Genomic DNA, 24,775 nt, shown 5'->3' with positions numbered 1-24,775 from the left:
GACATAACAGCTCACCACATAAGTGATGCTCATATATTGTAGGAGTTAAATGAGGTCAACCTACAGAATACAGAGCTCAGTGCATTGTTTTGGAGACATGAACTATATAACACTTTATAATTGGGCTACATGACCCAAAGGAAACTGTAAGTGGACTGGCAAACCGGGTTGGACAGGCAAACCAAAGAATCTTGGCTCTGTTGGTCCAGGAGTAGATGCAATGTACCAACCCTTTATAATTGGGCTACTTGACCCAAAGGAAACTGTAAGTGGACTGGCAAACCGGGTTGGACGAGCAAACCAAAGAATCTTGGCTCCGATGGTCCAGGATAAGAAGCAATGTACCAACATGGAATCTTACTGCCCAGGAGGAGAGTGGTCAGGTTGGTCAGGGTGGCCCTCTATTGAATCTTCCCACACCTGTCAGGGCTGACAGGGACACTGATAGAAGAGAGGCCAGACAGATGTAAGGATACCCCTGGGGCAGCAGTTACAGGATGTTAGCGGTGGCTAGCCCAGGGACACACGCGGAAAGAATCCAACTTGCAGTTCTACAAACTAGAAACCAAAGCAGCAACAACAATAGTTCAGTATTTGTCTCTGGTAGAAGGTTGGCTGAGGTAGAACTGGCTGGGGCTGTGGCTAAGAACTGATAGCTTTCTCAGTCGTGTGGCTGTAGCACACAAAATATCTCCTTGACTCTAGGGCTGGGTTAGGTCCATGCAGCCCTGCAGTGATGGTCCGAAGGTTGTCTCTTTTTCTTGCTCTCTCTCATTCCAACTATAGTGTCCATTAACACTGAACTCTATACACACTTCTCCAACTCTTCACTTCCACTACTCACTTCCCACACCAGGTCTAACTTTGAGGACTACCTTCTAGAAGGTTCGAGGCTGACAGCCAATTAGGATGTCCATTTGCTTCCATGTGACAGTATTGGGCAGCATGATGCATTACAGCCTTGCAGTGCTGGGGACCTGGGTTCATGTCCCAGGGTCAACATTTGCAAAGAGTTTGTATGTTCTCTCTGTGCTTGTGTGGGTTTCCTCCGGGTCCTCCGGTTCCCTCTCACACTCCAAAACATAGGTAGGTTGATTAGATTGTGAGCCCCATTGGGGACAGGGACCAATTTGGTGAGCTCTGTGTTGCGCTGTGTAATCTGTGTGCACTATATAAATAAAGAATTATTATTAATACATGAGCAAAACATTTACAGAAATAAACATGCATATCAAAATATTATAATACAACACAGTGTTAACAATGGCCTATAGGTAGTATTGCTACTTCACCTGGCTTACTCAGATAGGGCTTAAAGCAAAACATGTCACAAGAAATATCATTTTTAGCTGGTGACAAGTTCGAATAGCCTATACTATGCGGTTTAAAAATGCCTTTGTCGGTATTTTGAATTATTTCAGTACTTTATATAACTTTATTTAATGTTACCTGCCTCCCTGCCAGCAGCATGTGGTGAGTCCTGGGGGTTGGTCTCTGTTACCAGCTAAAAATGACATTCCTGGTGACAGGTGTGCTTTGGGCCCTATCTGAGAAAGCCAGGTAGAGTACCAACTCTGCCTGCTGGCCATTGTTAACACTATATTGTAGTATATTGTTGTATTATAATATTTTCATGTGCATGTTTATCTCTGTTAATGGTTTGCTCATGTAATCCTGTCACATGTAGCAGATGGGCATACTAATTGGCTGTCCACCCAGAACCTTCTAGAAGGAACTACTCAAAGTTATAGAGGGAATGAGAGAGAGCGTAGGATGAGCCTGTGGACCTGCTCTTTATCCAATATTAGGCATATTACAGAAAATTCAGCTTCTTTTCTCCTGATCGGCAGTTGTCAGGCCTATAGAGGCTTTTCCTCTTTCTTATAGATAAATGATAAGTGTCATACATAGTTAAAGATACTTATTACATTTTTTTTACCTCTAAATTGCTATATTTTATTCATGCCCCAATGGTGTCATTCAATATTTTATTTAATGACTCTCAATTATGTGCAGGATATTATCTCTAAAGGCGTGGTATAAAAAGCAAAGGAAATAAAATGACAGGTTTTAGTTTGATGAATATATTTTGCAACACAGAAAGTAAAGTATTACTTACAGACTAGAACAGCATTTCCTCACTTTTGGTATTTGCTTCATTTTTCACACAATCTGGATGACTGCATTCCCAGCCAATCCCAACATAGACCCCATCACAGAATGTACCCTGTGTATCAAATGTCTAATATCCAGTCAGGACATGGAGCCTACTTGTCATTGATGAAAAGGAATGGGAAAGAAACGTACATTTTTCCCTCTTTATTCATAAACTTTGTCCTCCGTGACCTCCGCGATACATCTATTTCTATTACAGACATAAATCATTCAAGTACCGTATATTCCGGCGTATAAGACGACCTGGTGTATAAGACGACCCCCCTACTTTCCTGTTAAAATATAGAGTTTAAGATATATTCGCCGTATAAGACTACCTCTTTTCCATACATACAGCACATACTGTAAGCAAATACACACATATAGCATACAATCATTAACTATACATACATATATAGGGACTTACATATCTTGCAGTGGGGTGGGTCGGTTAGGAGGCATACTGTGAGCCTAGGAAGTGTGCTGGCCAGGCAGCAACTTGGTGAGTGGCCTTGGGATCAGTGTGGAGAGCCGGAGGCCGAGGGACCAGGAAGCCTACCGGGCAGCCGCGGGACCAGGAAGCCTACCGGGAGCCCGCGGGACCAGAGAGCGCGCCGGGAGGCCGCGGGACCAGAGAGTGCGACGGGAGGCCGCGGGACCGGAGAGCGCACCGGGAGGCCGCGGGAGCTGAGAGCGTGCCGGGAGGCTGCGGGTGCGGAGAGCGTGCCGGGAGACCGCGGGAGCAGCGTTGAGGGGTCCAAGGTAACGGCCAGCTTGTCACCTTTCCCGCAATCCACCGAAGCTCCGCTGCTACACTCCGGCCGGCGGTGACAGCTCATTGAGCGATGGCGGCTCACAGAATATGACGTCAGCCGCGTGCCGGCGTCATATTTTCTGCAACGCCGGCACCCACGGAGCTGTCACCGCCGGCCGGAGTGTAGCAGCGGAGCTTCGGTGGATCGCGGGAAAGGTGAGAAGAAACATTACCGGCGTATAAGACGACCCCAGACCAGACAGAAGATTTTTAAGTCTTCAAAAGTCGTCTTATATGCCGGTATATACGGTATGTTCAACGCAATGGACCCCAATGTATTGCAATGTATTGCTCTAGAAAAGGATACTTACGATGGCAACTAGTTTGGCACTGGTTAATGTTAGAGATTTTTATCTAGGGCTTAACCGGCCTTACTTCATGTTGTAAAGGTGACTTTCAATTTAACTCTTTTATGGCCAAAAATGGCTCCCTGGTACCAGGATGAGAACATTAGAAGCAGAGTCTATGATAACCCTTATAAAGATGGATGAGCATTGATGGAGGAGGATCCCAAAGTTGTGGTCCCCAGAATAGTCACCTGGTCACCCAGTGAAGTTAGGAAAGAAACAAGACTAGACATGGAGTCGGAACATGGAACCAGGATCTGAAACCAGGTGTATATACACAAAGGACCAGAGCAAGAAGCAAGGTGCTCAGGACTGGCCAGGAGGAGCTAGAATAAGGTCACAACCCAAGAATGTAGTCACAGGATCAGGTAATGTATAAAGAATAAAGCGGAGAAATGTAGACAAGGTACAAGAACATGGTTGCCTGGAAAGACTTTGAGAAACCAGATGAAGTAATCAAGAGTCAAAGTAAAATTGTATTAAAGTAGAAGACCTAGTGGAACTATGGAACATTCTGGATCCTAGGAATTGTATGATCGGGGGCAGGTCAGGTTTATATAGGATTGTTAGATCAACCCATTCAGAAACATTTATACAGCTGCAGAGCTCATAGGCAGGAAGAATTATCCAATGTTCTGGTGCTACAAGATGGGGGAAAAAACAACTCAAGAGTACAGGCGGTCCCCGACTTAAGAACACCTGACTTACAGACAACCCCTAATTACAAACGGACCTCTCTGTCCACCCTGACCTCTGGTGAAGATCTCTGGACGCTGGTAATTACTAAGGTTTAGTCCCATGGTCATCAGTAAAGTGTCTGCAATAAAGCTTTATTGTTAATACTTGTTTATCTATCACCCCTAAAATTATTAAATCTATTTGTCACAGGAACCAAAAATGTATTTGGTTGGCGTTACCCTTATTAAATATACCTGTTCCGACTTACATACAAATTCAACTTAAGAAAAAACCCATAGAACCTATCCTGTACATAACCCGTATATCAGGAACAAATTCAGACTTGATTAGGCTTCCAGGATCAAATGGCATCCAACAACTAGAACAGTTGCTTAACAACATGGAGATTCTTCAAGGCATGGTCTGTTCAGATAGGAGGTATAATATAGGTAATTTTATTGTGATACCATCCATTTTAACACTTGAGATGTTAGTAATTGGGATGTGGTTGACATCTCTTCCTCTTTTCCTTTCCGCTCCATTGTGGAACAGCTCATGGGAATTTCCAAATCCTTATATATGTTCTTACAAGGGACTGAAGTAAAATTGTATTATCTCCATAAGATTTGTCAACATAACTTCTCTGACACTCCTGCAAGCATCACATTCCCTTTAATGTTTACATGGACTTTGTAGCTCATCCATACGAGTGACTGTACCTGGTTTTGTAGGTCATCTCTGCTGATCAAAAGTGTATGACCTGTACTATTTAATGGGCTCTCCTATTTAGAACCTTTAGTAGGTAAAGTGTGGCACACAGTGATGCCACCATGCACTGATGATACTGATGATGCCAATTCTGATAAACGCAAGATATGGCTCACACTGATATCTCATCTTAGAGATACAGCCAATAATACGGCACAAAAATTTCCTAACACATGGATGATCACACCTTCACCATCCAAAACTACAGCTGATGTTATATGTTGTCCTTGGATAACCATCTAATCATACATTTGTGTGTGTAGTTAGTAGCAGCAGGACTGTGAAAAATACATTAAAATTCTGGGATTGTAGCTGGACTTGGAGTACTGTACGAGTCTTCATCTATCTATCTATCTATCTATCTACCCTGTTTCCCCTAAAATAGGACATCACCCAAAAATAAGACCTAGTACAATTTTGTTCAATTTTAGAAATATAAGGCCTCCCCTGAAAATAAGACCTAGTGGCAGACATTGCTACATCTCACTCCAAGCCGTACATTAGTATAAAGAATATTAGTATATTAGAATAAAATCACTGACTGTTGCAGGACAAATACGCTACAAGCAGCTACATGGACATGAAGTGGTCATTTAAGGAAAGTGCTATTGCTAAACATGAGAGATTGGGGCTAAATATTCCATTAGTTCAGAGTTTGGAGAGTAATAAGGATGTTTTAGAAGTTGATTTTTTTGTTCACCAATAAATGTAAATTCTTGTTCATGGAAAAATAAGACATCCCCTGAAAATAAGACCTAGTGCCTCTTAAGGAGCAAAAATTAATATAAGACAAAATAAGATATGTCTTATTTTCAGGGAAACAGGGTATCTGTCTGTCTATCTATCTATCTATCTATCTGTCTATCGCTATCTATCTATCTATCTATCTATCTCCTATCTATCTATCTATCTATCTATCTATCTATCTATCTATCTATCTATCTATCTATCTATCTATCTATCTGTCTGTCTATCTATCTATCTATCTATCTATCTATCTATCTATCTATCTATCTATCTCCTATCTATCTATCTATCTATCTATCTATCTATATCAACTATTTCCTACCTCTCTATCTATCAGTCTATCCATTGTACATTTCATATGGACAATAACACCTATACTCGCGGCTATAAATTTCCGGTTAACCTGCTGTCTGGGCAAGATTCTTTCTTAGGGTAAATTGTCCACAATAACGTCTTCCTCTAAATTCTTTCTTTTAACTTCAAAAAGTAAAAAAAAAAGTTTATTTTGCAAACTAATGAATAAATCCCAGCACAGTGTGGCACTTTATGCAACTCAGTACTTCCCGCACACAAATCTGCTGAGGACATGTTTACTTTATAATATCCTCTTTGCAGGGCACAGATGGAGGAGTTTTTCTGCTCCGCACCACAAACCAGGATGTCTTGTGGGGGGATTTGGGAGTAATCATATTTACCATGCATTGGTTAGACGTTTCAGCTTGTGTCAATGGAGTGACTCATGGCTCTTGCACTATATAAGGAGCTCATATGCATTCAGCAGACACCAGAGGTTCAGGGCATAAGGGACCCAACATGCCACCTACAATATCAGCAGTCATTGTACTGGCCGTCTGTCTCTGCCTCTGTTTTTCCATCCCTGTTCCTGTGTCGGACAGCTCTGAAGAAGTCACAGAGAAGGATTTGCGCTTTGCACAGGTATGTACCTGTTCTTTACCTTGTAGCTGTCTATTCTTTCTATAGAAAAGATTTAACACGACTCTGTCACCAGACCATACCACATTAAACTACTAGCACCCTATATCCTATCTAGAATTCCCTCTTTCATGTGAAACCTCACACATTTACATATAAAAATTCTCCTCTAAAGTTATGTGAAAATGAGCAGAGATGAGTCATATTTTTCATGAGGTGAGTCACTTTAAGCAGAAGTGTCACTTCAGAAGCACCTATCTTCAGTTCTATATTACCTAGACACATTTTTGGTGTGATATTAAAGAGTAGAATCTGAAATATGTCTTCAATATGATACCAACACCAAGTTTCTAGATGCTATAGAACTGAACTGACACTACCTCTGCAGCCTCTAAACTTACATGGGACAAATGTGACTCTACCCATTTTCACATGACTTTGGAGGAGATTTTTTATAGGTAAACAAATGAAATTTTAAAAAAAGAAGGAACTCTAGAAAGGACATTTCATACCTGAACTAATGGGGCTGCTAGTTTAATGGGGTAAAATCTGGTAACAGGTTTCTTATGAATATAGGACTTATTTCGGAAAATGCACAAAACTTCAGGCAGATACCAGATCTCAATTTTTGAGGGACCCATTGGAAAATAAAGGCAGTTACCCCTATACATTTCGGGTATATTTCCATTATATACAGATATAGGATGCATGTTAAATGAGAATGATGCCAGCTACAAGACAAAGAAGCTATTATTGGGTCACGGCACTGATCCCACGTAGGTCTCATTTCCAATGTGGTGACAACAGGAGAAGAAACAGAACCAAGAACTCAGATTATAGTTGTAAGAAGTTTGGTTGTGTCAAAAGTAGCACAATTTTTATGTTTCATAGATCATACCTCCGCATTGTCCATGTATATCCATTGTATTCTACTATGCATCATTCTACTTTGTGTCCAGAAATACCTTAGCGCCTTGTACAGTTCTCCATCCAACCCCAGCGGGATCCTGAGGAAGAGCGGAGCTAACAGCGTGACGGCCCAGCTAAAGGAGATGCAAGCCTTTTTTGGCCTGGATGTTACAGGGAAACTGGATGAAGAAACTCTGGAAATTATGAAACAACCGAGATGCGGGGTCCCAGATATAGGAGAATACAACTTCTTTCCAAGGAAGCTTAAATGGCACAGATTCAATATCACCTACAGGTAGGTCTATAACCAGGTCTCTGCTCTTGTATTTTCTTATCTATATGATAACTTACATAAATTTTTGACTTAATTGTATTTTATATTATGAAAATTTCTCCAATTATTTTAGCATCAATCTGATTACATTGTTTTAGAAGGTAGAGAACATATGATTGATGCCTGTTGCCCTCAAGCAAGTTCAGTCGGAGAAACTTGCTCCATTGCCGAGTCCAAACCTAGAATCCGATCCAGAACTCAGAGTGTCTGGTCAGGTCAGTGATTCTAGGTTCGGTCCAGGAACTCACTTGTTATATGCCAGGCCCACCAATTTTGTGAGCGATACTTTGTTTCCCAGGAGATAAAGAAATCATCAGTGGAGCTTGGTAGACTTTTTGCCCGTGAAAGCACATGCATTGTATTGTATAGTCAGGAAGAATAGATTTCAGGCGAATGAACATTTGGCCAACAGTTAGTAACTCAGTCAAGCTGAGAGAAGCCTACTCCCCAAGCAATGAGGTTTGTGGGCCCCTTGCCAACCACAATTGCTATGATAAATTTGGTTTACGTTAAAACGGTTTCCCCTCAAAACAAGTTAGGTCCTATCCACAGGTCGGGGTCATAGTGATGTACCACCATCGGACACCTCTGACTCCATGAGATGAGCCGAACAGCCGGTCACGCATGGCCGGATGCCCCATTCATCTACATGGAGCTGATGGAGATTGCCACTAGGCAATGTCTGTCAACTCCATAGAGATGAACGGGGCAGCCTGGTCATGTGTGATTGGCTATTCCACTCATCTCAGGGAGAGAGGGTCCAACAGGTGTACATTGGACACCATCGGAGCACCAATTCTCGTGATCTGTGGGGGTCTCATCAATGAAACTCCCACGGATAACCAAGGTAGGCCCTATCCTGTGGCCTCACTTGTTTTGTGGGAAAACCCCTTTAATAGATTGCCTCTTATTGAGGACTCACTCTACATAACTAGCAAATGACCCAAAGGCCTAATGTTCCAATGGTCTGTATTGCCAAATAAGATTTGCATTGATAGTATTTATAATATTTTTATCTTCTAGAATTGTCAACTACACCCCAGATTTACCACGTGCAGATGTGGACAGAGCCATTAAGAAAGCATTGAAAGTGTGGAGTGATGTCACCCCATTGAATTTCACCAGAATACGCTCCGGCACTGCTGATATTATGGTTTCCTTTGGAAAAAAAGGTAGGTTTATATTAAGATAAAGATTTCATTGAAGATGATCTCATGGTGACCCTTTAGATAAGAAAAATCAGTTGTCAGCTCTTCATTTACATAAACAGTTATAAAAAGGCATGAAACCAAAAACCACATAGTTGGACCGAGAACTAAGACATAGTGCGGCATGATAAGTACATGAACTATAACCCTCACAGATATGAGGCTGTGATTACAAAACTACTGAAACCACAGACTATGAACTATTTGCTTCCACTTTCTAAGCATTAAGGTTTCTACGACATGGACAGATGGGAAACCATAATGTGATATGATAATATGATATGATGTGCTTATGTTCATGTACTAATGCAAGGAATTGGGATTGGATTAAACTAGACCTACTGCTTCCTAAGCCTGGGATGTTATATATACAGGCGGTCCCCTACTTAAGGACACTTGACTTACAGACAACCCATAGTTACAGACAGACCCCTCTTACCTCTGGTGAAGCTTTATGAATGCTTTACTATAGTCCCAGACTGCAATGATCAGCTGTAAGGTGTCTGTAATGAAGCTTTATAGATAATCCTTGGTCCAATTACAGCAAAAAATGTTTAAACTGCAATTGTCACTGCGGCCAAAATTTTTAATGTCTGGATCTACAATTATAAAATATACAGTTTCGACTTACATACAAATTCAACTTAAGAACAAACCTCCGGACCCTATCTTGTACGTAACCCGGGGACTGCCTGTACAATGCCAATATATTCTGCAGCAATGTACAATACTACCAACCATTAGTATCACATTTTTAGGGATTTTCCATAAATGATCCATCATAATCACTAGAATGGGAAAATTCAACTTCTAATGAGCAGAGATTTCACTATAACAATGTCTATAAAGCTGGTGGACACATCTGTCCGTTCTCATCAAACCCATAAACTTTGGATTGTACGACTGTTTGACTACCCTTCCCGTATGTCCCCTGACGCCTTTCAAAGAACTCCACATATAATAAGTGTCTTATATAATTATGATGTTTTGTTCATTTTTTAGAACATGGTGATTACTACCCATTTGATGGACCTAACGGTTTGCTAGCTCACGCGTTTCCACCTGGAGACAAACTTGGAGGAGACACTCACTTTGATGATGATGAGATATTCACAAATGACTTTAAAGGTAAGTTCTAGTTTTAATGTAGAATCTGTGTACAGTAGACATTGGGAATTCCCACCTAGAGGCTGGGTTTTCATACCATTTCAAGCCATATTTGCCGGTTTCTGGACTGCCGGAAATGTAGTGGACAAAGATTTCTGTGCATTGCTCTGTCGATTTCTGCTAGATTTAAGCAGGAAGAATTTCTCATCAGTGTAGGACCTTTCTTGAAGATCAGTTAGGTTCATCTATTTTACAATTTACCCAAGAACCAAAAAGCCATTTTAACTAAAAATTTTATGTAAATGTTACTGTTTTGCAGGATACAACCTGTTTATTGTCGCTGCGCATGAATTTGGCCACGCTCTAGGCCTTGACCATTCTAGAGATCCAGGGTCCTTGATGTATCCAGTTTATAGTTATGCAGAGACCACCAGCTTTGTTCTTCCTGATGACGATGTACAAGGAATTCAAGAACTTTATGGTGAGAAAATCATCTTAATCTTGTCTTTGGGACAACAGTGTCAGGTCACTTCACTTCCACACTTTTTAGCATCCATATTACAACCAGAATGAGTTATTATGCACCATAAGTTAAGTTTTGCCTCCAGGTCAATATATGATACTAAAGGTCTTGATCTTAATATGTTAACTAAAAATGCTTTGATTATTTCTAGGGCCTGGTAATAGAGATCCAAACCCGAAACATCCCAAAACTCCCGAAAAGTGTGACCCCGACCTAGAGATTGATGCAGTCACTGAACTCAGAGGAGAAAAGTTTATTTTCAAAGACAGGTACAACCCACTGGATACTTGTTTGGTAATGCAATTGGAACAACCAATGTCCTAAGATAGTACCAAGCAATAGCTGTGGCTTCGGCCATCATGAATTACATTTATTTGTTATACATTGATATATGGCTACTGCCATGTAAATGTCTGGTTGACTTGGGCCAACATCTCAAGTGCTGTCTTCCATGTTGAGGGAGCTTAACAACATAACCTTTTTTCTATATGACCATATGGACCTACAGTGCTCAAAACTCCCTTGATAAATTATTTTTAGATAGAGTTATAACTTGTAGCTGCCAAGCCCCAAAGCCTGTACCAGGCCTCCAAATATCATTGTATGGAGAAGAGCACCCACGTCTGCTTTAGAGAACTAGGTCTGCTTCATGATAGTATATGGTAACAGACCATGGGTAAAGTCCCTTCATGAGGTAAGGAGGGAACATAAGAGAAGTTTGGTGGTTGACATTCTCTTCTTTGTTTCAGGTTCTTTTGGAGGGTCCATCCACAGATGACAGATGCTGAGTTAGTTTTGACTAAATCCTTCTGGCCTGAACTTCCAAACAAAATTGATGCGGCTTATGAATACCCCCAGAAGGATCTGATATACATTTTTAGAGGTGAGTATGACTTTTGCTACATTGAAATATTGTACAGCAAAAAAATTGTGAGGGATGTATTGTCATTGTATAGAATTGAAGACAAAAAGTGGTCCCACAGAAATGATACAAATGGGCTTCCATTATCCATTATGGTGCCAAGACCCCTCCCCTTCTTGATAATCAAATTGTTCATCTGTTCTGAAGACTCTTGATCTCGTGACCTATTAGACAAAAGTCGAAAGGCCAAAAAGTGGACCTCTCTGGGTGTAACTTATAGCAACCTTTATGGGATTTATACACCATGGGTTTTATTATGGACATTTGGTGATATATGAGGGCAGAGAGGATCATTAATACAACAAATCCAGTTTATTTTGGTCTATTTACATAAAAAACACAAAAATGCTACTTGAGAAAAACAAATAAATAAATGATATTGGTTATTATTTCTCACAATTATAGTTATTTGTATTACGTTAATATCATTTGTCTAGGAAAAAAGTTCTGGGCCCTGAATGGATATGATATCATGGAAGATTATCCCAAAAAATTACATGAACTTGGTTTTCCAAAGACTCTGAAATCTATAGATGCAGCTGTGCATAATGATGCAAATGGAAAGACGTATTTCTTCACTGGAGAGAAGTATTGGAGGTAGGAAAGCCACCACTATGAGTTGTACTGATCCCTGTATGGCCATCCATAGCAAACAACCCCCTTAAAGTAAAGTAGCCTTGTAATATACTTAACTAAACAGGGGGCTACCTTTCTAACCACCACTGAGATGTCCTGTCGATACAAAGCTACATATAACTCTGACTCACTAGGACAACTTTTTGCAATCTATAGCGCTAAGGACAACTTGCTGACCAGTTTGAAAAGTAAAAGGAATGGTATGAGTTTGTCAACAGGGTAAGAATCAAAACCCTTCTCTTCTCTATTCCAGCTATGATGAAGAAAGCATGACACTGGATAAAGGTTTCCCCAGGCTGATCGCAGAAGACTTTTTGGGTATTGGAGAAAAAGTTGATGCGGCTTATCGAAGAAATGGTAAATACAGGATTTCTTCCTTATTTGATTGTTTCTACAAGCATCTGAAACTCAAAATAGATCTGTTAAAGGCCAATGACTCCAATCTTTATATAGGCTTTAGAGAAACAGGATAAAGATGGGGGAGCAGATAAATAACATACAGAACACTCGAGGAGGAGGCAAAACAGCAATTACAATAACTAAGAGAATTGTCTAAGTGTGTCTGAGTAATGTAAGGACATTTAGCATGAGTTCAGACTCAACACAATTGTGGAGGAGTTACAAAGTGGAAGATGAGCAAAGGACCAGTGATAAACTATTTTAAGTGTGAACAGGGGTAAACTAGAATTTATGGCATCAATCTGAATAGAAATGGTGGTAGGAGATATATCATTACAGTGGAAGATTGGGGTTCCTAAAACCTGCCAAATAAAATTACAGACAGTCCCCGGGTTACGTAAAAGATAGGTTCTGTAGGTTTGTTCTTAAGTTGAATTCGTATGTACCGTATATACTCGAGTATAAGCCGACCCGAGTATAAGCCGAGACCCCTAATTTCAACACAAAAACTGGGAAAACCTATTGACTCGAGTATAAGCCAAGGGTGGGAAATGCATTGGTTACAGCCTCCCAGTATATAGTCTGCCAGCCCCTGTAGCATACAGCCTGCCCAACCCCTGTAGCATACAGCCTGCCCAGCCCCTATAGTAGGAAAAAAAATAACACTGTACTCATCTTTCCGACGTCCCCCATAGGTCCTCTTCTGTCTCAGACTGTCTCAGACAGAAGAGGACCTATGGGTGACGTCAGAAACGTGAGTTTTGTCTTTATGTTTTTAGTTGACTCGAGTATAAGCCGAGTTAGGGTTTTTGAGCACAAATTTTGTGCTGAAAAACAAGGCTTATACTCGAGTATATAAGGTAAGTCGGAACTGTATATTTTCTAATTGTTGCTCCAGAAATTATTTTTTTTGGTCTTTGCGACAATTGGATTTTAAAAATGTTGGATTGTCATAAAAGCCAGGATTAACAATAAAGCTTCATTGCAGACACCTGTGATAAGTGTTACAGCTGATCATTGTAGCCTATGGCTAAAGTACAGTAAATTACCAATTACCAGACGTCCGTTTTTGTAACTAGGGGTCATCTGTAAGTCGGGTGTTCTTAAGTAGGAGACCACCTGTATACTGAGGGCTCATCTTCAATTAACTTCTTACAAGTTGAACCTTGAAAGCCTCTAAAATGAGTTGTCTTTCCAGTTCCTCTGTATTGGGTTGGAGCCCGGGACTAGGCCCATTTGGTGTGACAGACATTGGCCCACATCTATTGCCAGTTTTGTGTCGCGGCTGCACTGTGTCCGACAAGACAGGAAAAATGTGCACTTAAAGGGGTGTTTTAGGGCTTAGTCGGCCCATGTGCCACATTTATTACTGATGTGCGCTACAGTTCTGTCTGCGCCACAATTTTGTAGCATGAACCAAGTGTACCAAAAAAATGGTGCACACTTCCAGTGCAGTACACACCGCAGGGGCAAATTGCACAAACTACAGACTGGTTTTGCACTGGTTTTGATAAATGTGACCTAATATATCATCATTTATGTTTATCTATTGTAGGTTATATCTACTTCTTCAATGGACCCGTTCAGTTTGAATACAGCATCTGGAGTAAGAAAGTGACCCGATTAATGAAGACCAACTCCATCCTGTGGTGCTAATCCTGAGTATGAAGCACAGCACATCTACAACCGGAGATCTGTCCTTTTCATATTATATGTAAAGCTCATTGGATCATAGCAATGACAATGAGGGGGTTAATATTTTGTGCCATGACAAGTAGGGGTAAACACTAAAATTTAAAAGGTAGCTCTAGTTCTGGAGTAACTGACATATACTGAAGTATATGTTACCCAATTGCTGATATATTGTCCGAATTGAGATCCTTTGACTGTATTGTTTTAACAATCTGACCAAAATGGCGGTAAACTTGGTTTGAGTACTGCCGGTTCTTGAGTCTTTGTCTGTTCAATTTGGGGCCAATATTTTCTGGGGTTGAAGACTGGCAAACTGTTTTTTGGGAAGCACTGCCTGGTAGCCATGTGGTGAAAGCTGAAGCACGGTAACTAGTCTGTCTCAAAGGGGTTGTTCAATCACAACAAGGTATCCCCTATCCACAGGATAGAAGACAACTAACTGATGGGTGGGGTCACAATAGATAGACCCCCACAGATCACGAGAGCAGGGGTCCATTGTACCCTAAATGAATGTAGCGGCAGTTTAGACATATGCGCTGCCACTCTATTCACTGTCTATAGCGTTGACTGATTGTAGTGTAGCTTGACTATTTCCGTCAGCACCATTGAGATGAATAAAGCAGCATCTGTGACTAGCTGCTGTCTTCAACTTGTAATACAACGGACCTCGGTTCTCGTGATTTGTTGGAGGTCCGACTACAGGGACCCCACTGATCGGCAGGTTATCCCCTTTTGATAGACGATAACTTGCTGTTCCTGGACAACCCCTTTAAAGCTAAATAGGTGGGGAGGAAGTATTAAAATTGTATCACTATATTTAACTTTAGGAGCTCTATAAACCCCAATGATTAAAACCTCCAAAACCATCTACGTTCCACCTTCTCATCGCTTATATGTAATGTTCTGCATGTTTTATTCTATGTCTGCACTTCCCCTATAGCATCCTGAGAAATAACAGGGCAGCGCCCTCACTACCTATAATACTGCTGGCAGAGAACAAGTCACGACCAAAGGATTTGATGACCATGATAATGGACTACTGTTTTGTTTTGGATGATATATTTTTTTAGCTATTTATTATATCTTGATTTATGTGTTATAGCGTTTCTTTTGTTGCTGTATTCACTATATGTTTTGAATATAGATGGATGATTTCTGTTTATGGGATCAGAGTTGCATATTGATTAATTATCAAATAATGCATAAAACAGAAACTCTCATAACTGATCTGGGTCTGCTGTAAAGGTGCATGGGACCTCTTCTTCATACAAGATGCCGCTTTGTGCCCAGTAATCTTAGGCTAAATTTATACTAGGTGGTAGTAGTGTTCGTTTTATAGCTGTAAGTCTACCTTGTAAATTTATATGTATTCATTTCCCCCACATTCACCTAATATCTGACTGTAGTGGCCAGAAGATTGGCATTTGACAATTCCTTAATGTCTCTGTACATTGAGATGTCTGCATTAGAGATGAGCGAGTATACTCGTCCGAGTATACTGCTCGGTCGAGTATTAGCATACTCGGACTGGCTCGTTACTCGGACGAGTATCTCGCCGGCTCGAGATCGAGCAGTAAATTAATAAAATAAATTGAATAAAAGTATTTTTATTGTAAAAAAAAATATTACACATGTTTCCATATGTTTTACTTGTAAGAACACATTGAAATAACACTATTCTTCACTTTCCAGGTGTTCGCGCCTGTCTCCCGCTAGGTTCAGAGATGTTCGGAACATCTGGAATGTGAAGAATAGTGTTCTTTCATTGTGTTCTGCACTTAAATGGTCCTGTATTCACTGTTTTTAATGTTTTAATTCTATTCTTCACTTTGCAGCTGTGAACGCGTATCTCCGAACCTATCGGCAGACACGCACGCACACCTGCAATGTGAAGAATAGAATTAAAACATTAAAAACAGTGAACACAGGAGCATTTAAGTGCAGAACACATTGAAAGAACAATATTCTTCACATTCCAGATGTTCGTGCACATCTCCTAACTTAGCGGGAGACACGCGCGAACACCTGCAAAGTGAAGAATAGTGTTATTTCAATGTGTTCTTACAAGTAAAACATCTGCAAACATCTGGAATTTTTTTTTTTGCACTGTTCTTTTACTGTTCAGTTTTATTAAAAAAATGCTCGGGTCTCCCATTGACTTCAATGGGGCTCGTTATTCGAGACGAGCACTCGAGCATCTGGAAAAGTTTGTCTCGAATAACGAGCACCCGAGCATTTTAGTGCTCGCTCATCTCTAGTCTGCATCCATTCACTATATAATTTTGTTTGCCACTGCTACCAAAAATATTCTCAATATTTTGTCTATAAAATATACGAAAAATGCATTTTGTCAAGATAAAACAAGATTTACATAATAATTACATTCCCGGATTGTGCTTAGAGACCAGCTCTCATACTACTGTGCTCTTAGATATCTGCATAAAACTGATCAACAGTTCCTTCCTTCTGCTCTGAGTAAAAGCTGTAGCAGGCTTTTGGTTGAATACTACAGCAATCACTCAGAGTACCAGAAACCTAAGAGCACAGTAGTGTGAGAACACACACCAAATAAACCTGAAGAAGCTACAATGCTAGAATATAAATTAATTTTCCCACTTCTGTTGTTAGGGATAAAGGGAACCTGCCACCACATTTTTCACAAATACAGCTAGTGGCAGGTTCCCACAGAGCCATAGTAACACCCTTCTTTTAGCTAAAAATTGTTTCCCTCAAATCCCCATAAAATCAGAGTAATAAACTTGCCTGGTATCTAGGGATCTATAGAGTGATTGAGGGGTGCGGCCTAATATTGTGTGACCAGAGTGGCATCATCATAGGTGCTTTAGTCTCTTAACAATAGCAAACTGCACCCTGTGCACATATTAAACAAAATCACAGCATGCCTGCATGGACTTCTACTCCTCTCCGTGCAGACTGCTGTGATTTCATGAGATATATGCTTGGTATACAGTTTGCTAATGTTAGGAGGCTAAAGGACCTGCGATGATGTTACATGGGATAGAGCTGCTGGATTCAGCCGAAGGAGGCCATGCCCACCTCGGCTCACTATAGACATCCTTGGATACCAGTTAAAATTGTAAATTTGAATATATGGGAATCTGAGGGGAACCATTTTAAGCTAAAAAAAGAGTTTCAGTTAGTTACTAGGGCTCTATGGGAACCTACTACTACATGTATTGTGAAAAATTCGGTGACAGGTTCCCTTTTACAGCACACAAAAGGGTTACACAGCTCTCTAGAGATTAACTTTTGAGGACATATTTCACCACAAAAAAGGTTCTTTTTCACAGCATATTGTAATATTATTATTACAGCTCCATTATTACTTTTTTTAAATTTATAAAAAAAATAATATTTCCAGCTTATTATTTTTTAAAGTTAATGCATTTTTTTAAATTAATTTTAAACATTTTATTTAATTTTGGAAAAAATAGCAAAGAAAAGATCTGTAGTTCATGGTGAGGGCAATCATTAGTGGGTCTGTGGAATCCGAGAAGCTTGTGACGACAGAGATGTGGATGTTCCGTAAACCCAGTGCATCCCCTCTCGGCAGGCGGCAGATCCACTTCAATGACTTGCAGACTTGCAACAAATGTGTTTGTATTTTTTGCAATTGAAAAATAAAAGACGCCGTGTTTTTCATCCTGTCTCGTAAATTCTTGAGGTGGACGCCACAGAGGGGAAAAAAAATGCTTATAACGCATGACAGAAACTTTGTGTTCTCCGCCAAGTTCTGATGAAAGCACAACACAGTAATGTGACTCCTGAGCTGTTACCCAGCCGGGGGTGAGCTGACTGAGCAAAACACTGACTCCGCAGCAGCAATGACTCAGCGTCTCCATACATGACTCAGACCTTTATCTGCCATACAGGACTGGGTTCCAGCAGGGGCGAATACAGGTGCCTAAAATCTACAAATCTCTGCCATTAGTGTGAGGCATCTCATATCTATGCATCACCACCATTGAATAAACTTATTAGATAAGTGCTGTGATGACTTACCTCAAAACATTTGCACTTCAGAAAAAGGGACACTATTCTGGCTCATTCTCTGACCTTTATGTTATTCTGCCCCCCTCCCCCAGCTCTTCCTTTTTTTGTGACCCTTTAATAGTCTGCCCTTCCTCATATTGTGCCCCCCAGCTCTCCTTCATATTGTGACTCCTTCATAGTCTGCCCCCCCAATATTCTGCCCAACACCTCCCCCTCATATTGTGACCCCTTCATAGTCTGCCCCCTTATATTGTGCCCCCCAGCTCCCCTTCATATTTGCCCCCCAGCCTCTTCATATTTACCCCCAGCTCTCCTTCATATTCCCTTCATATTGTGACCCCTTTATAGTCTGCCTCCCCTGATATTGTGCCCCCCAGCTCCCCTCATACTATGCCCCCAGCATATCATGCTCTCCCTCATCGCTCCCCCTCATATTAGCCCTCAGCAGCTCCCCCTCATATGAGCCTCCACAATCTATCGAATGCAAAAGAACCCATTTGTAACCACTAGCATGATTGTTATACAGCTTCGGCTCCCAGCATCACCATTAAGCCTCTGACAGAAGAAATCCTATTTTATTTTTCATAGCAAAAAGGAAAGAAGGGGATTGTCAGGGGGAAGGAGGAGTCCTACAGAAAACACAGTATCATGAACACAAAGGCTAAATTATAGATGGGGGATTACAGGAAAGGGGGTATAAATCTGAGCGCTATAGAAAAGTGAGGATTATAAGTGAGGGGCCTTGAGAAAAGGGGCTATTCTGTGGAGGGGGCTAGAGAAAAGGGGGCATTATATAACTTGAGGGGCAAAAAATGGGAGCATTATACAATGTGGTGGCCATTTTGTAGTGTTTGGGCCAGTATTATGGGATGTTGGTCCCTGAAGTTAGGAGTGGGGCTTGTGAACCAAAGATTTTCAGTGGCACCCATTTTGTCTCCCTTTGGCCTTTACAAAAGTTGGGAGGTTTGATAAAGTCTCACAGATCCAGATTATACATGTACAGGATTCGGGGCAGTATATTTTATGTGGTGTAATACATGTGATCATGTTTTATGTCTTTTCTGCCTGTTGTTACTCAACAAATACTATACAATTTATATTAAACTTGTTATTTATTATGTACATCCACATGGTCCTGGGTAGATGAAGCTTATCATATGGTTATGTTTCTATACACTCATGTTTACATTGCTACTTCCTCCACCTGAGTAATCTTTATTTTGCACATTACTTTCATGTCTTTCTCTCACTCGGCTAACCCAGGGCAAATTCTCCACCATTTACCTCACAACAATATGCTATCTATACAAAGTACATCTTAAACTGTCTTCAAGAAAAACTTGTTGTTATCCCTGAGCAACCAATCACAGTTCAGCTTCCGTTACACATTCTGCTCTTGACAAATGATACCTGTGCTGTGATTGGTTGCTATGGGCAATTCAATAAAACAATAAGGCCCCATGCACACAAACATAACAGGAAACGATATCTGGCCGCACCATTTGCGGCCGGATATCATTCTCTATTGCCACGTATGGCAACCGGTCCCGGTGAGGTGAGCACACGTTGTCTCACTGCGCCGTGACATGTCCTATATTTTGCCGGACTATGGCTCCAGCCGCTCGCTTCTCTATGGAAAGGTGACGGGTGAGCAGCGCTCACTCCTCCTCTCTCCTGTGCGCGGCTGTGTGCTCTAGTGATGGGTTGTTCGCAAACGAGCTGGCACAAAAAGCTGGAACAACCTGGGACGGCTCCCGTCATTGAGTCGATGGCTCACTAAACACCACCCCTAGCCGGTTCACAACGCCCCCTTTTACCCGATAAAATCGGGATAAAAGTGGTGTGTTGTCCAGTGACTGACTGGCCTGCAGCTCCCTATTATATTTTTAATAGGGAGCCGTTCAGGAGCCAGGAGAGCCGGCTCTTCTTAGTGAGCTGAGCCTAATGATCCAACTCACTAAGAAGAGACGGAATTCCCATCACTAGTGTGCTCGCCGGGCCATACAGCACTTTGTCTGCATGAGGCCTGAAGGAGAATTGTGGAAGTGATGGTTAAATGCTAATTCCAGTGTGTGACCAGCAGAGGTCGCTCCTGTATAACGTCATGTAGTACTGTCGTTTTTTCAAATTCAGCTTTCAGTATTTTTTCCATTTGTTACATGCTATTACCCAATACATTAATCATATATGGGCCAATGTTAAAACACTGTGGAATAGTTCAGCCCGGTGCTCCATCATACTGCAGGCTTATACATTATTCTAATAACACAACATAGGTACAATAAATGTACTGCACACCAGGGCTGAGATATACCTTATATACTCGAGTATAAGCCTAGTTTTTCAGCACAAAATTTGTGCTCAAAAACCCTAACTCGGCTTATACTCGAGTCAACTAAAAACATAAAGACAAAACTCACCTTTCTGACGTCACCCGTAGGTCCTCTTCTGTCTGAGACAGTCTGAGACAGAAGAGGACCTATGGGGGACGTCGGAAAGATGAGTACAGTGTTATATAATAATCAGTTTGGGGTAGCCCGGGGCCCAAGCCTTGTAGGGAACCCATTGCCAAACTACCCAACTACCTCCAAAGGTCCTGAAACCACAGACTGAAAGAAGACAGAAGGGACGCATCCTCCATTCCCCAAGAAGCTGATTCTAGCACCATATGTAGTGATTCCAGACTTATAGGTGCTATAATATTCATATAGCCCAGGACCCATGGCAGTCTTAATCCGCTCCTGCCTACATATACTAAATAATACACTGTTACCCCATCAATATAGAAAAGTATATTCTATATTCCCTTATATAATACGCCATGCATAAATATATATTTTACCCACTAAAAATATTTACCCTAATTTATATGTCAGCTCAATTTCATCCACTAACCATAATCATTACCGCATGTGTCAATATACGGTCTAAAACAAAAAAAAGTTTTATAATATGAATTGATGCCAACATTTTCCTTAAAATAACCTTTAGTTCAGATGTAAAGTAATAAAGGTCCTTAAAATCTAAGGCTTTGGTATGGGAAATGCAGCCACCTTAAGGTCTCTTGTATGGAACAGAGATGTGTGAGCCCATGGCGTATGGGGGGAGATTAATCGAGGCTCGTACTGGTGCACAAACCTTGAAAAAGTAGCAATTTATGGGGATAGCATGAGGTTGGGAAGTGGAAAGCTTGACATTTTCAGCTAGCTCTGTACCCATTTCACTTATGGGAACTAATTGTCTTAAGAAATATAATTAAATTGTTTGCAGGAATGGTGACATACTAAGGCATTAGCACATTGTGTGATGTAACTATTGTGATTTGGGGTTGAATGGAGCTGACAGATTCCCTTTAATTATTCTGATACATATTCAGGAGGTCCCATAGGCCAGAATTGAAATATAAACCAGTTATAGTAAATCTTTCGCTGTAACCACCTTAAGAACCACCTGTTTCACCCAATTTTTACATACTAATCAGTGTGTAGAAATATGGAATAAAATCACAATTTTTTTAGCCAGCTATTCTTTCCTTACTTATAATTAAATTGTGAAGCTAAGAAGTGCAATAGTAAAACTACTCACCTAATACAAGTAAGCAGTCAGCAGGGTTATTTGATGTAACGTCATTGTGGAAGTGAGGTCATTATACCAAAACCAATGAATATCAGTGGATCAGCTAAATGGAAGTCTTAGGGGTCCGGAATGTAGGAGAATTTTGTACAGTTTTATTATAAATTATTAATAAATTGATGCTTTTGGATCAGACAAAATGTTTGAAGCTATAGACATTTTTAATTCCAAAGGAAATTAGATCTTGAACAAATATACAATCCATGTTAGAATCGGATATCTGAATGGAAATCAGACATTTGAAAGCAAACAAAAAATGACTATTGCTCTTAACCCCTTGTCACCGACACTAGTTTTCAGCTCAATGACCAGACTTGATTTTTCAAATCTGACATGTCTCACGATAATTGGTTAAAATTTTGAAACGCTTTACCATATCCTGGTGATTTTGAGAATGTTTTCTCATGACACATTGTACTTCATGTTAGTTGTTAAATTTAAGTGATAAGTTTTGCGTTTCTTTCTGAAAAAAATTAAAATTTGGCAATAGTTTGTAAAAATTCTTCATTTTCCAAGTTTGAAATGTTCTGCTTTCCAGACAGGAAGTAAAACTACCCAAAAAGCTTGATAATTAACATTTTCGGAATGTCTGCTTTATGTTGGGATGATATTTTATGCGTCCTGTTATTTTTCTAGGATGTTATGAGGCGCAGGACTTTAGTTGCGATTTTTCTCATTTTCATGAAAATTGCCAAAACTCACATTTTGAGGGACAACTCAGCTTTCAAGTGACTTTGAGAGGCCTAAATAATAGTAAAACCCATAAATTACCCCCTATAAAAAGTTCACCCCTCAACGTATGTAAAACAACTTCTATTGAGTCTATTAACCCTTTAAGTGTTTCACATGGATTACAACAAAATGGACCTGCGATTTAGAAACTTTTGAATTTTTTTGGAAAATACATTAATTTAGGCCAAAACTGACAGTTTCATAATAAATTAAATGATGAAACGCACTGCAACGTTTGATGCCCAATTTCTCCCGAGTTTACTGATACCCCATACTTGGTGGTAAACTGCTGTATGGGCGCACGGCCGAGTATAGAATAGAAGCTGCGCCATTCAGATCAGATTTGTATTGTCACATTGTACGACCTATACATTTTAATTTTTTTGTTAATGTGAACATATGAGGCTTATTATCTACAGGATGAGATACAATGTATAGATAATTAATTTTGGGGGGTCTTAAGCTTATTCATGAGATTTCAAGGGGGACACAAACAAAATCATCAATTTTTATTTTGGATTTTTAGCATTTTTTTCCCCCTGCTCACCGTAATGTAAAAATAATATTTTATCTTTAGTTTCTGGTTCACTACGATTGCGGTGATACCTCATTTATATAATTTTTGCTCAATTGCTCAATTTTACTGAGCAAAACCAATTTTGGAGAAAATCGCATTGTTTTTACTATCAACAACTTTTCAGGGCCATAACTTCTGTATTTTTCTGTTGTCAGATCTGGTTGAGGGCTTATTTTTTGCAAAAAGAGTTGTTCTATTCAGTCGTATCATATTAGGGAACATAGCTTTTTTGATCACTTTTTAGAATATTTGTTGTGATGGTGTTTGATGAAAGATTGTATATTACGGGAAGTTTTTCGGGGTTTTTTTATGTCATTCACCGAGCAGGTTCAATATTGATTTAGATTTATTGTACAGATTAATATGGACGTGGTAATACCAAATATGTACATTTGTTTGTGTTTTTGTGTTTTATATACTTTATTTGCATTATATGTGTAACTGGGGAGATTATGGGATTTTTAATTTTATTTATTTATTTAATTATTATTATAAAATGATTTAATCTTTTTTTTTTTTTTTACTATTTTTACATTTTCCATCCTTTGGCTTGAACAAGCGATCATCCGATCAAGCCTTTACACTGCAATACACTTGTATTGCAGTGTATAGTGTAAGTAACAGAGCATGCTGCGCATACTCAGTTACTTACAGCCGGGTCCTGCCAGGAAGGCAGAACCTGGCGTGAAGGAGAGCCGGCAGCCTCGGGTCACTCGCCGGAACCTGGGGCTGCAGCCGGAGGGATCGGATCCCACGGTAAGCACCCCTGGGGGGGGGGGGGTCCGTTCCACGGGGGACGCGCTTACACGCCGTGGTCATGCTTGACCGCGGCGTATAACGGGCTAAACACCCAGGATCTGAGTTTTTCCAATCCCGTGTGTTTGTACCGGTTCTGCGCTGTGACATCATAGCCCGACACCGGCACCAACCGAACCTGATGTCCCAGTAGTAAGGTGTCGCGTCAGAAGAAGTACCCTTAATGACCGCTGTAGAAACCCGATACGGCGGTCATTAAGGGGTTAAAGGACATTTACCACTAGGATGAAGGATTGTAAACCAAGCACACTGACAAACTGGTGTGTGCCCCCTCTGGCAGGATCTACTCTTCTTTTAACTTCTTATGTCCTCATCTAGGAATCTAGATGTCTGGAATCTAAGTGGTACCCGGTCTTCACCACAGCCGCCGCAAAGTAGGATGGTCTTGCTCCAGCGTGGTGCCAGCAGGTCGTTCCTCAGGTGCGACTAGCCCACGGTGACAGCCAATGTTGAGGTACAGAAATGCTAGGATGTCTCGTGGTCAGGAACAGGCAGATGGTCAAGGCAGGCGTCAATGATGCGAAGTCGGGGACGGAGCAGGAGGTCAACTCTGGCAGAAAAGGAGCAAGGTCAGGATCAGGTCTGGGGTCACAACGGGAGATCAGAGCAGGAACAAGAAGGAAGCTTTCTCATAGGCTAGGAGCACTAAGATCCAGCGGGGGTTGCTGGGAGAAGCTGGCTTTTAAGGGAAACCCGGAAGTGGCAAGCACCAATCAGCGGCGTCCTGGCCCTGTAAATCTGCGACTGCTGACACGTGAGCACCCTAGGGAGCCGGGAGCTGATTGAGTTAGGGACCATGCGCCAGCATGGAGAGGGGCACGTGAGTGCCTGC

At 40.8% G+C, this 24,775-nt stretch overlaps 1 protein-coding gene across 1 annotated transcript; it reads left to right on the top strand.

Annotated features, from left to right (window-relative positions):
- The first annotated feature begins 6,146 nt into the window (after positions 1-6,146).
- On the top strand, positions 6,147-15,921 carry LOC140117450 (collagenase 3-like). The gene is made up of 10 exons (XM_072134203.1): positions 6,147-6,444; positions 7,401-7,645; positions 8,708-8,856; positions 9,895-10,020; positions 10,319-10,480; positions 10,674-10,791; positions 11,272-11,405; positions 11,882-12,041; positions 12,334-12,437; positions 14,035-15,921. Exons 1-10 carry the CDS (start codon positions 6,277-6,279, stop codon positions 14,133-14,135), a joined length of 1,467 nt encoding a protein of 488 aa, XP_071990304.1. The 5' UTR covers positions 6,147-6,276; the 3' UTR covers positions 14,136-15,921.
- Positions 15,922-24,775: the final 8,854 nt, after the last annotated feature.

Source organism: Engystomops pustulosus, chromosome 2, assembly GCF_040894005.1.
Source record: "Engystomops pustulosus chromosome 2, aEngPut4.maternal, whole genome shotgun sequence".
Taxonomy (NCBI): Eukaryota; Metazoa; Chordata; class Amphibia; order Anura; family Leptodactylidae; genus Engystomops; species Engystomops pustulosus.
This window is presented reverse-complemented; position numbering and strand designations above follow the sequence as displayed.